Here is a 14,736-nt window from a genome sequence, read left to right as displayed (position 1 = left end):
TCAGTCCCAGTCAAGGGCTGCCAATGCAAGAATATGAACCCCTGGTTTACCCAATCACCTTTTTTTTTTTTTTACTCAATGGAAAATATTAGTGTGTGTGATCTGTATCTTCTGTCTGATCTATCTAGCTACCTATCATCATCCTTCATGTCCCACGTAACCACAGTATTCAATAGCTAGTCAGATAAAGTAAACCTAAGAAGTTGTCATATATACGATTATGGAAAGTAGCTGAAACTTTGTAGACCTGGAGATTATGAGCCCAGGCTAAAGGAATTTGAATTCAGAAGAGAAACACACAAACATGCACACACACACACACCCCCACCCACCCCACTTGGATCCATTGTACATTCTACGGTATCCTTGGTTCTCGGGAAACACGCCAACTTTGCAGTTGAATAAATACAACATTAAAGTTATATATTTACTTTAAAAGAAGATTTAAGAAACCCTTTACACATATTGTTTCATGGATGCTCTTGGCATCCCTATGGGGTCTATAGATAGCATATGTCTTACTTCCATTTACAGTGGAGAAAGTCTAGAGTTTAGAGAGGTCACACAGCTCGCTCAAGACAGAAGTGGAGTAAGAACCAGTCACAAGCTCTCTTCATTCCCAGTGCAACATTATTTCAATCATGTAGTAAGTCCTCAATAGTGTTAGTTGTTTCATTATTAAAGGAAAAACTTTATGTTCCTTAGTTCAGAACATGACTATGTCTTCATTAAACTACAATAATGTAATTTTTAAGGAACTTTCTTCCCCCAAAATGATTGGTTTCTCAAAAGTTGTAAGGTAGTATTCTTTTTTCTTCTACTGATTTCCTGACCACGTATGATACATAGCTGTGTTTTATACAACTGGTACCTGTACCCATTTCCTGCATAATTTTCCTCAATTATATGAAGAAGCATGTTTTTCACTTGCCAATGAGACCGAAAACAAGATATTTCTAACTTTAAGTCACTTGTTGGATACGCCGGTGAGGGAGCAGGAATGCTCGAGGGTAGAACTAAATATTAAGACTTAGCAGGAATTTGACAAGGAGGAGGGAGACAGGACAAAGGGAAGGTACGAACAGGAGAAAGAAGGTAGAAAGTAAAGACGATGTCAGTGAAGGTGTGGAGGCGGCAGGTATATTGATAACTTAGAATGATAATCTAATAAGTAGACACTTAATATTTGGTTTTATAATATGTACTGTATGTATGATAAAGTGAATTATCAAAACAGAAGGTGGTTTTGGGAACCCCTGGAACTTCCCAGTTAGCAAAGGAGTGATGGCAGCTCTATGGACTGGGCTCCCTATAAACTTCCCAGCTGGCTAGTCCATGGCAATGGAAAACTTTTATTTATTTCTTGCCCAATATCCATTCAACCTTTTTTTTTTGGATATAGCACTGTGATTTCTTACGGCTAACTACCTGGTGTACACTTTTGGTCTATAGAGATCTGGTCTTGCTAACTTAACTCCTGTTGAATTAATGAATGCATGTGTTTACCTATCTATGTATATATGGATGTATGAATCTACCATCTGTCTATCGATCTCTATTATCTACTGAAATACCTATCTAAAATGACTCTCCATATACTCACTGCCTCATACCCGTATCAGAGTTTTAAGCACTGAAGCTTTATGGGGTAAAATCTGGCAATGGACAATCCTTCTTCATCTCTTTTCCTTTTTAATCACAATTCTGTTTTTCCATATAGAGTCATATTGAACAAAGTCATATCAGTGTGTTAAAAATCATCCAGAAATATGTCTCTCTATATATGTACTCCAATCTTCATACATTCAAATACATAATTCACAGTAAGGTTTGACATATTTAATATTTGGACTGTTTTATGACAGTTTCTTTTTCTCCTGTTAAAGAAAATTGAATCATCTCCCTCTTCCCCTTGAAATTATCCAACTCATTATAACTGTTATGCAGGAAACCTGTGAGTCCCACGTGCTAAGTGGTTCGAGTCACTCCGATGAAACCATTTACTAATTCTAAGAATTAGAGTTCTATGAGTTTGCTATGTGGTATACTATAATCTACAACTAATAATCATTTTCTTAGACTTACGGTATGGAAATCATTCTTTTTTCTTATCCAGCATGCATCAATTCATCCTAGTAACAAATATTTATTGAGGACCTACTATGTGCCATGCATTCTTCCAGATCCATCAGTTTAATGGAAGAGATAAAAATACCTGTACTCCTGAAATTTACATTCTAGTGGGAGAGACAGAAATTAAACACAATAGATACTTTCTAGGGAATGTTGGTAGATGAGATAGGTGATGGAGAAACAGAGAAGGGCTAGGGCCAGAAGAGCCAGGACTGAGGAAACAGTATGCAATTTTAAGTCATATTGTCAGGTCAGCCTCTTTGAGAAGATGATAATTGAGTAAAGCAGAGAGGAGTGAGCCAAACAGAGAAAGCTGACAGGTGAAAACCTGGCATGATCACAGAGTAGACGAAGGTCAGGGAAGGGTGAGGGATAGGAAAAGTAGCAGAAATCACACTTGGAGGGGATGGGAGTTCATACGGCATGCGGATTTATTGATTTCTGAAGGATCTTTGGCTTTTTCTTTGAGTATATTGGAGAGCCAAGTATGGCATGATATGACTTACATTTTGAAAGGATCCCTCTGACTGACATGTTGGAAACAGGCTTCCACAAAAGTGGAGGCAAGAGTCAGTTAAGAGTCTCATTACTGGGCATCTACCCAAAGGAAAAAAAGACATTCTATAACAAAGACATCTGCACTAGAATGTTTATAGCAGCATAATTGCAAAGATGTGGAAACAACCCAAGTGCCGATCAATCCATGAGTGGATTACTAAAATGTGGTTATATGTATACCATGGAGTTCTACTCAGCCACAAAAAACAATGGTGATCTAGTACCTCTTGTATTATCTTGGATACAGCTGGAGCCCATTCTCCTAAGTGAAGTATCACAAGAATGGAAAAACAAGCACCACACGTACTCATCATCAAACTGGTATTAACTGATCAACACCTACATGCACATATAGTAGTAACATTCATGGGGTGTCAGGCAGGGGGCGAGGGGGGGTAGGCATATTCACACCTATTGGGTGTGGTGCACACCATCTGGGGGGTGGACACACTGGAAGCTCTGACTTGGGAGGGCAACGCAAATATATGTAACCTAAACATTTGTACCCCCGTAATATGCTGGAAAGAAAAAAGTCAAATTGAATTAGGGACACCTGTGGAACTAAGGCGAACAATGCTCAATCCAAACATATCCCCTTCCAAAATGTACGTAAGACAAGCAGCTAAGGTCCTTTTATATGCCTTGGACTTTGTATGCAGTAGGAAGTATGTGAACTCCCTCTACTCATTTGCCAGAAGACTATACACTAATGGATGTGTATTATCTGATTTTAGTTTTTAATAGAAAAACTGTCTATTATATGCTGACTAGTAATATTAAGACAAAATATAAATACATTATATAAACCATCCAAAATTCAAAAAATGGTTTGGCTTCAAATGTAGAGATAATTATTGGCAAATTCCTCACAATGACTTTTTATTTACAGGAAGCTCTGGAGAATGTTAAGCACGTAAAAGGACCAGAAGTCATCATTTCACGAGATAAGCTCTGTGTACAACAAAATGAGGTTTGTCTATGGTGCATGCATGGTCCACTCTCAGGAGCCTTCAAAGCATACCACCTGCAGGGTAAGTTTTCCTAAGTGCTTTCTTAGGTTGGCAACAGAGAGCAAATACCTTATCACAAAGGGACCTGTGTGTGGTTTTTGTTCAAGGATGCACCCCAAGCCTGTAGGACAGTACTGACAGATGGGTGCTTAGCAAGTATTTGTTGGTGTTGAATAAATTGGACACTCTGAGGAAGTCCAAGGAGGCTTTTATTGTCACAAGGGCAGTCCCTTTGAATTAATGTCTTTGAAAGACATCAGCCTGGCTCTACATAACCCCAAAGCAAGTGCATATACCAAAATGAACAGACAAAACCCAGTATAATGGAGCCACAGTCTCAATATTAAAAAATGCACATTCTTATTTCAACTTCTCTGCTTTCCATCTTATTTGCTCTCTTTATTTTTTTATTCTAGTCACAGCATGAAGGACCTCAAAGGTTGAGAAATTTGGCATCTGTCTCCTAGGGCCTATTACTTTGTTAAAGTCAGAGTTTGTTTTTCTTTTTACTTGGGTGGATTACCCACCACACAGAGTCTTGGACGGGGGGAGGGCGGACGATTTCTCACCAGGGAGAGAGGATGGAAACCTGACTGTGGACTTAAATAGAGAAATTTAGCGGGTGTAGAAACTTTGCTTAGGTAACTGTTGTGTATCGGACAGATGATGACGTTCACCCTCAAAAGAAAACAGAAAACAGAGAAAGATGAAGTAAAAATATCGAGTAAGCTGGGCAGCTTTCCAGCCCCATTCCAGCCAGGTTATCTGTTACTTGTCCTCCCATAAAAATATATATACACTCATATGGAATATTTATTAGTGGTTTTATACAGAATAACTGGTAGAGATAATACTGAGAATGCTTTTTCCATCTAAAAGTACTAAATTACATGAAAACATGACTTTTGCATCCTTAAACCTGTTTTGTAAACAATTCATATAAAATTCACACATTCAAATATAGTCTGTATTTTTAATTTTATACATGTTAAACCTGGCAGCCTTGATACTGACACTTTCTGTTCATTCAAAGTTCAGTATTTATTCACCTTCTTATCTCACCTCTGTACCTGTGAGAAGTATGTGAAACTGCTTTTACTGGGCTGCGATTTTTTGATTTCACTCTCTCTTCTGTGTTTTCTTGTTTGGCATTTTTATCATTTCCAAATTAGTTATCTGTAATTGTGCTCAGCTCTTTGTTAATGTTCTTTGTTCTCTTTTCCTACATGTTCTTTAATACTCTTAACACACGTTACTCTTACAGAGAGTCTTTATGATCCTGTGCGTGCCTGGGTGGGTGTGGCCTTTGGTTTGTTGTACTTACAATTGTGGAAACAGATTTGTTGATGCTTAGAATTGAGTATATTCTTATTTTCTGATATTGTTTTTTAAGTGCCAAGGAGTTCCTTTGTATTCTGCAATTTTAGTATTTTTAAGGATTCTGTCCTTTCATCTTGTATTCACCCATTTAATTTATCTGGGAGATAAGTTCTCGATTTTAAAGTTCTATTATCTAGCAGCTAATGATTGCCATATTTATCAATAGTTTCTGCTAGTAATCTGTATTTCAAATATATATTTCTGTTGGCCTACTAGACACCAAAATGATGTCAGAAAGAACTTCGAAATCCACATAACTCAAACTGCATTCATTTTTCCTGGTTTTCCTCTCCCTTTTGCTTTTATTACTGACACTGTTATCCACTTAAAGTGTTCAAGGGATAAAACTAAAATTATCCTAAATTATTCCTTTTTCTGTAGTTGCTATATATGTCCACCAAATCCATTGGTTCTCTCTCCCAAACATCCTATTCTTTTTTCCTTTGTTGCCACTGCCTTCTTTTGAAATAACCTAATCGTTTCTCATCTGGACCATTTTAGTAGCTCCTAACTTTCCTCCCTGCCTCAGGTAACTTCTAGCTTCCAATTCATCCTTTGCAAAAATGCCACGTCTTTCTAAAGTACAAACCGATCAGATTAATAATAATAATAGCTTTAGTTAGGCAAAATAAGTAAGTCCTACAGATATACCATACAGCATAGTACCTATAACTAGCAACACTGTATTGTATACTTAAAATTTGCTAAGAGGGTAGACTTTATGTAAGTATCCTTATCCCCCTCCCCCACACACACCTCCATAATAATAAAGGGGGTGAGAGGGAAGTTTGGGAGGGGACTGGCTATGTCTATGGCCTGACAGTGGTAATGGTGTCACAGGTGTACACCACTTCCCATCCTCATGGAGTTGTGTACATTAAATATCGACAGATTCTTACATGTCAATCATAAAGTAGTTGTAAAAAAAAGAATAGCTGACAATTGTATAGCATTTATTAAATGCCAGGCATTGTTCTGAGAGCTTTGCACATATAGCTCAAAATACAACAGTGGCTTCCTATAGACTAGCAAAAAGATACATTTTATTAACACGGCCTAAAAGGCCCTTCTCATTGTGAACTAAAATAAAATCTTAAGCCCCCGGCTGACTGAATGGACCCCCTCTTGGCCGAGAGGACCCCAGAAAAACCTTAAAGCTGAATTGCTGGCCATAAAGAGAGGAGAGGTCAGCCACTGCTCATAATGCCCCTCCTCCCCTTTTGGAGATATTTTTTGAAAGAATAAGGTATCAGATAATTAACAGGCCTGAGGCTATGCAAGGCAAAGTGAAATCACACCTGCAGGCCATCAATTTACTTAACAGATCTCTTGCGTTTAGGTAAACATCCAGTGGCTTATTATCTCTGACTAACAGACATCTTGACCTTAAATTAAAACACGCCAAGCCTTTAGACAAAGCTTCATTTCTTTAACCAACTACAAATCAAAGAATCTTCAAACCCACCTATTACCTGTAAGCCCCTTCTTCAAGATGTCCTGCCTTTTCAGGCCAAACCCTTGTACATGCTCCACGTATTGACTTAAGATCTTACATGTAATTCCTTTTTAAATTATTTTACAGAGTTTGGGTTTTTTTTCCCATTAACATCAGCTAGGCCTCTGACTATATTTCTGTCTGTATTTCCACGGACACAAACAGCTCCTTATCACTGAACATACCCTATTCTTCCATCCCTCAGGGTCGTTGCACGGTCTAGCCTTTTAGACTAAGATTCTTGTCCCATCTCATGGGTCTGAGCAACTTTTGCTCATCTTTCAAGTCTTATATCAAATGTTAACTCAGCTAGTTGCTCAATTAGTTCTAGAGAGGATGCACACTGTTATTTTCTGTGACGACTTGTATCTGTCTCTTTCTTGGGCTGCCATCGACTATACTATGCTAATTGAATGCAGGGACTGTATTTTATTTGTATCTGTATCTCTAGGGCCTGCTGTAATATCTGACAGAGTAGGTTCTCTGATTCAGTGACTGGTCCAAACACACAAAAGTAAGCTACTTTATTACGAAACGTATCTAAGAAGCAGTAATAAACTCCCCTGCATCGTTTTAATCAAGAAAATTATTAAATACAATAATGGAATGAATGACACACCTCTCTTTCTCCCCCCGCCCTCATTTAAAGTACTAAGATCATTTTCTTTATCTCAAAACAAAACCAAAATAAACATAGAAAGCCTGCAAATATGGTATTACCTACTCCAGATTTAAAAATTCCCCTGCCTGCTTTTGAGCAAGAAAATCAAACACACTAATGGAAGTGAATGAAGTCTTCCTCCCTCCGTCTCTGATGTAAAGTTCTAAGATCATCTTTCTTCATCTAAAAACAATAGAAAAATAAACACAGAAAACCTAGAAATACGGTAGTTATACTGTAAATTAAAACCTTTAAGAAAATTCTCCTTATACTAACACGGAGACAAGTGTTGGTGAGAAATGTCATTTAACAGAAAGAAGACAGGATGTATTTACAGAATAGTTGAGGACCGTTTATATTCCTTATTAACAAATCTGACACTATGTTACCTCTCTGGGCCTCAGTTTCCTCATCTGCAAGGTTAAAAACAATCCTCCCTGTCCACATACCATAGAATATCGGTGTGAGGATCAGGAGCGATAATGCCTTTAATGGTACATCACGAAACACAACGTGCTGGACCACGAAGTGTATTCACTCACCAAACACAGTCCTTGCAGGCACCGATTCTCTGTTGAGCCAGAATGACACTTGGGAGAGAATGACAGTCATGATGCAAGGCAGATACGTCTGAATCACAAAATATCCAATTTTTCTTTTCAAGTGAAAATGAGCTGTCATTACAGTATATTCACCTGGAAGAAAAATTTAAGCAGCTTAAGAAACTGTTACAGTCAACAGTTGGAACATTTTAGAAATAGAAGAAATTAGATACAGAACAGACCCTGATTTTTTAAAAAAGAATTTATCACATATAGCTCATGACACTTATATTACCTTTAAATGTTTCATTAGCGCGGAGCAAGTGTATTTAAAAAACATTTTTAATAGTATCAAAAAACGTGTAGTCCATGTGCCATGATATGGTACAGGCTGAATAACTCTTATCCAAAATTCTTAGGACCAAAAGTGTTTCAGATTTTGGATTTTTTTTTAGATTTTGGAATATTTGCATTATTGATTGAGCATCCCTAATTCTAAAATCTGAAATGCTACAATGAGGATTTCCTTTGAGTGCCATGTCAGCACTCAAGAAATTTCAGATTTTGGAACATTTCAGATTTTGGGATTCGAGATGCTCAACCTCTATTAGTTTTTTTATTTTCCTAGGACATTCTGCTGACCAAGGGAATTCAAGTTCATAAATACTACCTGTCTGTGGATTATTTTACTTGCTTAGGCCCCTCATTCCCGCCGGTATCAACCTCAAGCCTCTGGTTTGATTGTTCTAACTCAGAGCCCTCTGGCTCTTCAACATGCTGATCCTGGCCCCATCTCCAAGACTGGTCTTCGTGCCAGGCCTTCCCACTTTCAACCCCACCGTCATTGTTGTCTGTTCTAATTTGCTTCAGTCTCTTCTATCTTATCTTCATACCTACCACCTTTCTGCTCCCTGGAATTTAATCAGGGCCAGATAGAAGATAATTAGTCCACACAGCTGCCTTTTTTTTTTTTTTTTTTTTAGAGGAAGGTGGCCCTTAGAGAGGGAATCAGCTTTCCAAACATGCCAGTAGCAATTATCCATAAATCTAAAGTCAAATAATCATAAATTATCCAGAGTAGAGGGGAAAGAATTAGAAAACTAGGGAAATTATCACTTAGTTTGAAGGTAAATGTTGAAATTGACTGGTCTGAGAAGACACAGTATATTTCTCAAACTTCAATGCGAGTATGAATTTCCTTGGAATCTTGTTAAAATGCAAATCCTTATTTAGTAAGGGGTGGGGTCTAAAAGCCCCCAAGCACAATCCATGCTGCTGTTTCTTGGCCCTGAAGCGCAAAAGTTTTTATGCAATCTGACACATCTCCAGTGACTTTAACCCATTAATACTCTCAGGCACTATCTTTTCCCCAGACTCGTGTTACCAACCTGTACTGGATTTAATCGTCTCCTTCCCAACTGACTGGCCCAGCAGATCATATTGATTTAACCTGGAGCCGTCGGGCGCAACCTCTACCGAATCAGACGCATTGTAAGTCCAAATGTAAGTGACCTCTGAGGTTGTATATGCATCTGCAGGAAATCGGAAAAAAAAAATTTAAGCACTTTAAACTGCTGCCTCAAAAGTTGTATACTTCACAGAATCACTGTTTTCTGGAAAAATTTAATACTTAGAGATCACATTTTTAAGGCAAAAATGTGTACTTTGAATTTATTTGAACATGAGGGGTGTGAAGCAAACTAAGAAAGATGATCATGACCAGGAGAGTATTTTCATTGCAACCACTTTGTGAGGTGCATAATAAACATCTCTTTAGAGTCTGCAAAAATCACTGGGCCTTGAGAGTATTATAACATTCCCTTTAGTCTCATGGTAGCATAGGAAGATACTGTGATAAACAGGTTATGAATGCCCAAAGTCCAGTTAAACAGTTTGTTTAGAAATAGAAATCACTCACAAAATAAAAATCATAATCCAAAATTATATTGCTTTCTGGACATAAAAGTCCAGATAAAAGTATCTTATAATTAAGAGCTAAATGTCTTAGCTATCATGATACAATGCATTTCTTTAGATCCATATAGTTGTATCAAGTTGCAAATCCTTTTAAAAACCTGTTTATGTTTAAATTAATCCCTGCACACAGATATCACTAGCCTACACTTTCATAGCATACCAGTTAAATTGTGGATTGGCAGGAAGAGGCCAAACACACACAGACCAGATGTAACTCCCCAACGTACTGGCCAAGGACGCAGAACTTAGTGAAGTGACATGACTCTAGAGCTGGTGCACAGGTGGCATCAGTAGTCTTAGCCTTTCCCTGGCACCGGAATGTCCCGTCGGGCAACAGTGACTTCTCCATGCAGGCAGGGTCCCTCCCCACTTGGACAAACAGGTAATTCTTGCTGTACCATTGACATTTTGAAGAACTTCCATACACTTTTACTCATGGGAATGTTTAAAGATATTAGTCACTCCTCATTTTCTGCAAAATTCAACATCATAGTCACATTTTCAATTGAAGGAGAGAAAAGGCCTCCAGGACACTGGAAATCTCATTTCTCTGCCATCTATAATTTTTTTAGTTTTAATACCACTGTGTTATGATGGTCCTGATTCTAAACTTGACGCAAAGTCTATGATCACAAATCAGTTTCCACCCAAGCATTAGTAATAATGAGGTGAAGGTTTATGAGTTTGTGTCTTTTAATGACATACTGCATAACATTATCTGGTTTTCTGAATGTTGCTAGGAAATGTTAATATCAGCAAAATGCTGTTTTCTTTATAGATGTATTTGCTGACATCCACAAGTAAATTATATTATGTGAAACAATTTTATATTATGTGAAACAATTTTGGAAATAGGATGCTAAAAATATATTTATATATGTATATATTTTAATAGAGAAATATTCATGTTTGAATATGAATAAATTCTACTGAGGTCTCATTTTGTTATTAACTTTAATTCATTAATGATTCTACTGAGAATATTAAATAACATTACTAATGTAGATAACTAGCAACTTATTTAAATAAGTGGCTTATTTTGCTTCCCCTATGAAAACATGTCCTGGCCCTCTCTTCAATAAAATTTCAAATGGCACAGAATTTAACAGGACAAAGAGATACATCACCCATGCCACTTTGTATCAGACGGGCCTCACAATACTCTATAGCTCTGAAGCTTAATAAAGTATGAAGTTTTTTAAGTATAATTATACCATTTTTGAATTACGATGTTACTTTTAAACATAAATAACAGAAAATAAAACTCTATAAAAGTGATGACATTTTAAATAAATTAATGAGAGACTGACAGGCAGGGACTCTATCTGATTCATGTCCATACTTCTAGGACCTGGTACAGTGCCTGAAACACAGGAAAATAAATTCTCAGTTCATTCTTCTCAGATTAATAAATATATTTTAGCTATAGTATGTAATGTTGCGGAAGATGCAAATCTGGAGAAGAGCTCATCATTTACTAAAGAAAATGACTGATTCTTCATATGTCTTTTAAAAAGGCAATTACTGCATTTCATTAGTTACACAGGAAAGGTATGCAACGCATATTAGAGGCTGTCTCTGATGCACTAACACATATACACCCCAGGAGGCCATAACGCAGTTCCCCCATAAAGTCCCAAAGGACAGAAAGTCAGCTTTACAAAATTCATTATAAATTCCACCTCTAAATGAGGCTGTCTCTAGATGATTTAATTCTGTTAATCCATTTTCCAGTCCTACGCTGCATTAAACAGATGCATACTCGCTGATTCTTAGTATTTGTTAACCAAGAAAATACTCCAAAATCATTTTTAACTATTAATTTTTAGCCCCAAAGACAATTTACAATTTCCTTTTGGCGAATGAACAGATTAGCCTTAGCCTTCCATGCGGGAATTTTTAAACTAAGTTAAAACGATAAGGAAAAATATGAAGGTATGAGGCAATAGGAATGAAACAAAACATGACTAAGTTTCACATTGTATGCATAGAGAAAAGAGGCTGCTTTAAATTGAGGACAATGATACAGTTCCAGAAATTCCATCTTTTACTTTAAAGCACCCCCACTCCAAAAAAAGAGTGGGATAAATTACTAGAAGAAAAAGTCATGGATGCTTCTGTCAAGACTTTTTTGTGCCAACATTTTAAGGTTGGGCTTGGCTTGTTTGTATAAATACTCCACACTGGTGTTCATACTTTTAACATTTACACATCAAGCACCTACCACAGGCAAGAAAAGAATACACAAATTGCTTATTCAGTGGATCAGAAAATAAATGTGAAGAAAACAAAATAGCTAATAATTAAACAGAGAATGCCTAATAATAAACTTCGTGTGTTGCTCATATCACCTCCTCATACAGCAAATTATAGTCTCAATCACGTGAGATTCCACTACTCTGTAGATGCACTATAAGGGATTCTTTAAATTTTACTTAAAATATTTTCAAGGGCATTTATTTTATTTTTAGAATTGAGACATCACATCATTTATAGGTGATGCCTCAATGACAATACCTTGTCCACTAAAAATTTGTCTTTTCTTCCTGCGTCATTATTACATCTTGAATAAATCCTTTCTTTCCTATCAAGGCTGTTCGGTTTTTTCTTTAATATCACTTATGCAAGTAAGTTTCCCTCTGCTGCATCTGCTGTGGTTCTCTTAGCATCGTGTTTACTTTGTATAACATGATTACCTTGAATAATGCTGGAAGAAATGCCAGCATTGAAGTGATGGTTTACTATGACAATAAAATAAGGCTTTGTGGTTCAACAAAGAGAAGATTCTCAAAGAAAATTGAGAACTGACACCTTTTGCAAGAACAAATAAGACTGAACTTCTCATTCCATGAAACTATGATCAGGATAATTAGAGGGCTGTGCCTTTCTATTGGCCATCACACTTCCCGTTCCTTTGTTTGAGACAGTGCGAAGACGAGGCATTTCTATTCAAGAGAGAATAAAAAGTCAAAAGTCACCCAAAATGGACAGAGATGAGGGTGCCGGAAAGAGCAGAGTCTCTAAAAAGGTCAGGTGAAGGGACGCACTCACACAGGAGGGAAGCTGCTTGGCTGTGCTCACATGAATGTATTCTGAACCTGTCTGGAAAGCCCCGTGGGCCCAGGGAGCTCGTGTGACCTTCCCCCTGTTCAATTATTCCGGAAGTGTGACTGCTTCTGCTTGACACATGAGATACAACCCCAGTGACCTGGAGAATGGCCAGCGGCACACAGCCTTTTCTGCAATGTTCTGTGTACACAGAAAGTGTCTGCATGGAGCACACAGCTACATCATCTCCTTCAAATTTATTTTAAGGAATAAAAAAAAAAAATTCCTTCTATTAACGAGACAGTGAAGAGATAATTGCACACACTCTGCTTCTGTGCTTGCCATTGGCAACAGGCTGATTGCCACTTTGATCAACAATAGACTCTGTCCTTTATAATTCATTCTTAGTGGATTAAAAAAACCATATATTTTGCATTTTAAGGTTCCAGTGCTTAGAAAAGGAAGTTAGAGCCTCAACCTTCAAGGAAATCCTGGTCTAATTTTACACATGTACTAAAACATATAATGTTCTTTATTAGCAGTAAAATAAATGATAATTTAAACACCATGATTAAAATATAATGATATTTGAGAGAACCACAGCGCTAGCCAGTTAGTTCCCTGAGGGCAATGAGCATGTCTTTTACTTCCGTATCTTAAGGGGCAAGTAGTAAAAATTCCGTAATATAAGAAACTATGCAACTGAGCCATGCTGCTATCCCTGACATCATCAACACAAAACATGTATCTGCGTTCCTGTACTTACAGCTGCCAAATTTCAGAGGGCATGAATGAGCATCCATTGGGAAATCCTCCAAGTGCATTGGACATTCAGCTTGAACTGTAAGCCTAAAAGTCAAAAGGCCACTCTTTGTTTAAGTAAATTGGCAAGTCAAGAAAAATCGCTTGTCATTACTGTTAACAGAATTAATGATGAGGTAGAACCTTCATTACAGCACCCTGCTAGGCTAATTCATATCTAAATACGTTTTTGTTCTTTCACACTTAGGTGATCCTTCAGAAGACATTGACATATATAAAATCTGAGCATAAACAGCTATAATAGTTATTGAAATATAGTTTAGGCCTTTTACACTCTATTGTGTGTTAAGAAGTTATATATGCATTTTAAATGGCTGTTTTCTCATTAACCTTACTATGAAACTTGAAATATTAAGGAAAAAAACTATCATGGAAAGAATGCCATTGTCCCCATCATTTCATCAACAACCACATAACAAAATTAACATAAGAATTCAGTGTTAGCTCAGAAGAACTCCCTTGAAAAATATGAAAATTGTGAATGAGTACCACATACTGTATATATACACACAGATATAAATATAGAAATAGATATAAACGCATATATAATTTCCTAGAAATACCTTGTTGAGATTAGACTGTTAGGTAAATTATGAACACAAATTATGAATGTTAAATACATATTTTTTGGTATCTACATCATCACAATAAAGAGTAATCATAGCAAATTTGTTATACAGAAAGCTTCCAATTATTTAATATTTCATTTCATATAAAGGCAAAGTGGATAAAGAATGGAACTTACAGAAGAATCTCTTGTAATGAGCAAAGCAAATGTGGCCAACAATTTATTATGGCTTATATTCTAAAAGAGTATTTAAATAGAACCTCATGCAGTATTTTCCCAAATTCTGTATGTTCTGTGCCTACATTTTACTTAAATCTCAAATTTCCAATCATTGCCTTAATTCATAGGAATGATCAAAGTATAAAGTCAACAGGGGCGCGGCATCCGATTGTATTGCAAGATTCAGAGAGAGGCAGAACGAACACCCACACCTCCGTTTTAGGCAATGGCCATTTAGTATTGAGTCCTCAAGATATTTTTCTTTAAAGATTAGAAAAACCATTATTGCATAATTCATTAGCTTTATTGCATATTTTAATAGT

General features: G+C 36.8%; 1 protein-coding gene across 4 annotated transcripts in view; it reads right to left on the bottom strand.

Annotated features, from left to right (window-relative positions):
• Window positions 1-14,736, bottom strand: part of GABRA2 (gamma-aminobutyric acid type A receptor subunit alpha2) — a 123,472-nt gene that overhangs the window by 31,130 nt on the left and 77,606 nt on the right. For all 4 annotated transcript variants that reach the window (XM_069457308.1, XM_069457306.1, XM_069457305.1 and 1 more), the window contains 3 exons: window positions 13,571-13,653; window positions 9,168-9,311; window positions 7,780-7,932 (listed from right to left, as the gene is read on the bottom strand). In XM_069457308.1, coding sequence (XP_069313409.1) covers window positions 7,780-7,932; window positions 9,168-9,311; window positions 13,571-13,653 — 380 coding nt within the window. The remainder of the gene's footprint in view (window positions 1-7,779; window positions 7,933-9,167; window positions 9,312-13,570; window positions 13,654-14,736) is intronic.

Source organism: Eulemur rufifrons, chromosome 24 (assembly GCF_041146395.1).
Source record: "Eulemur rufifrons isolate Redbay chromosome 24, OSU_ERuf_1, whole genome shotgun sequence".
Taxonomy (NCBI): Eukaryota; Metazoa; Chordata; class Mammalia; order Primates; family Lemuridae; genus Eulemur; species Eulemur rufifrons.
Note: the sequence above shows the minus strand (reverse complement) of the source record. Positions and strands in the feature narration are given on the sequence as shown.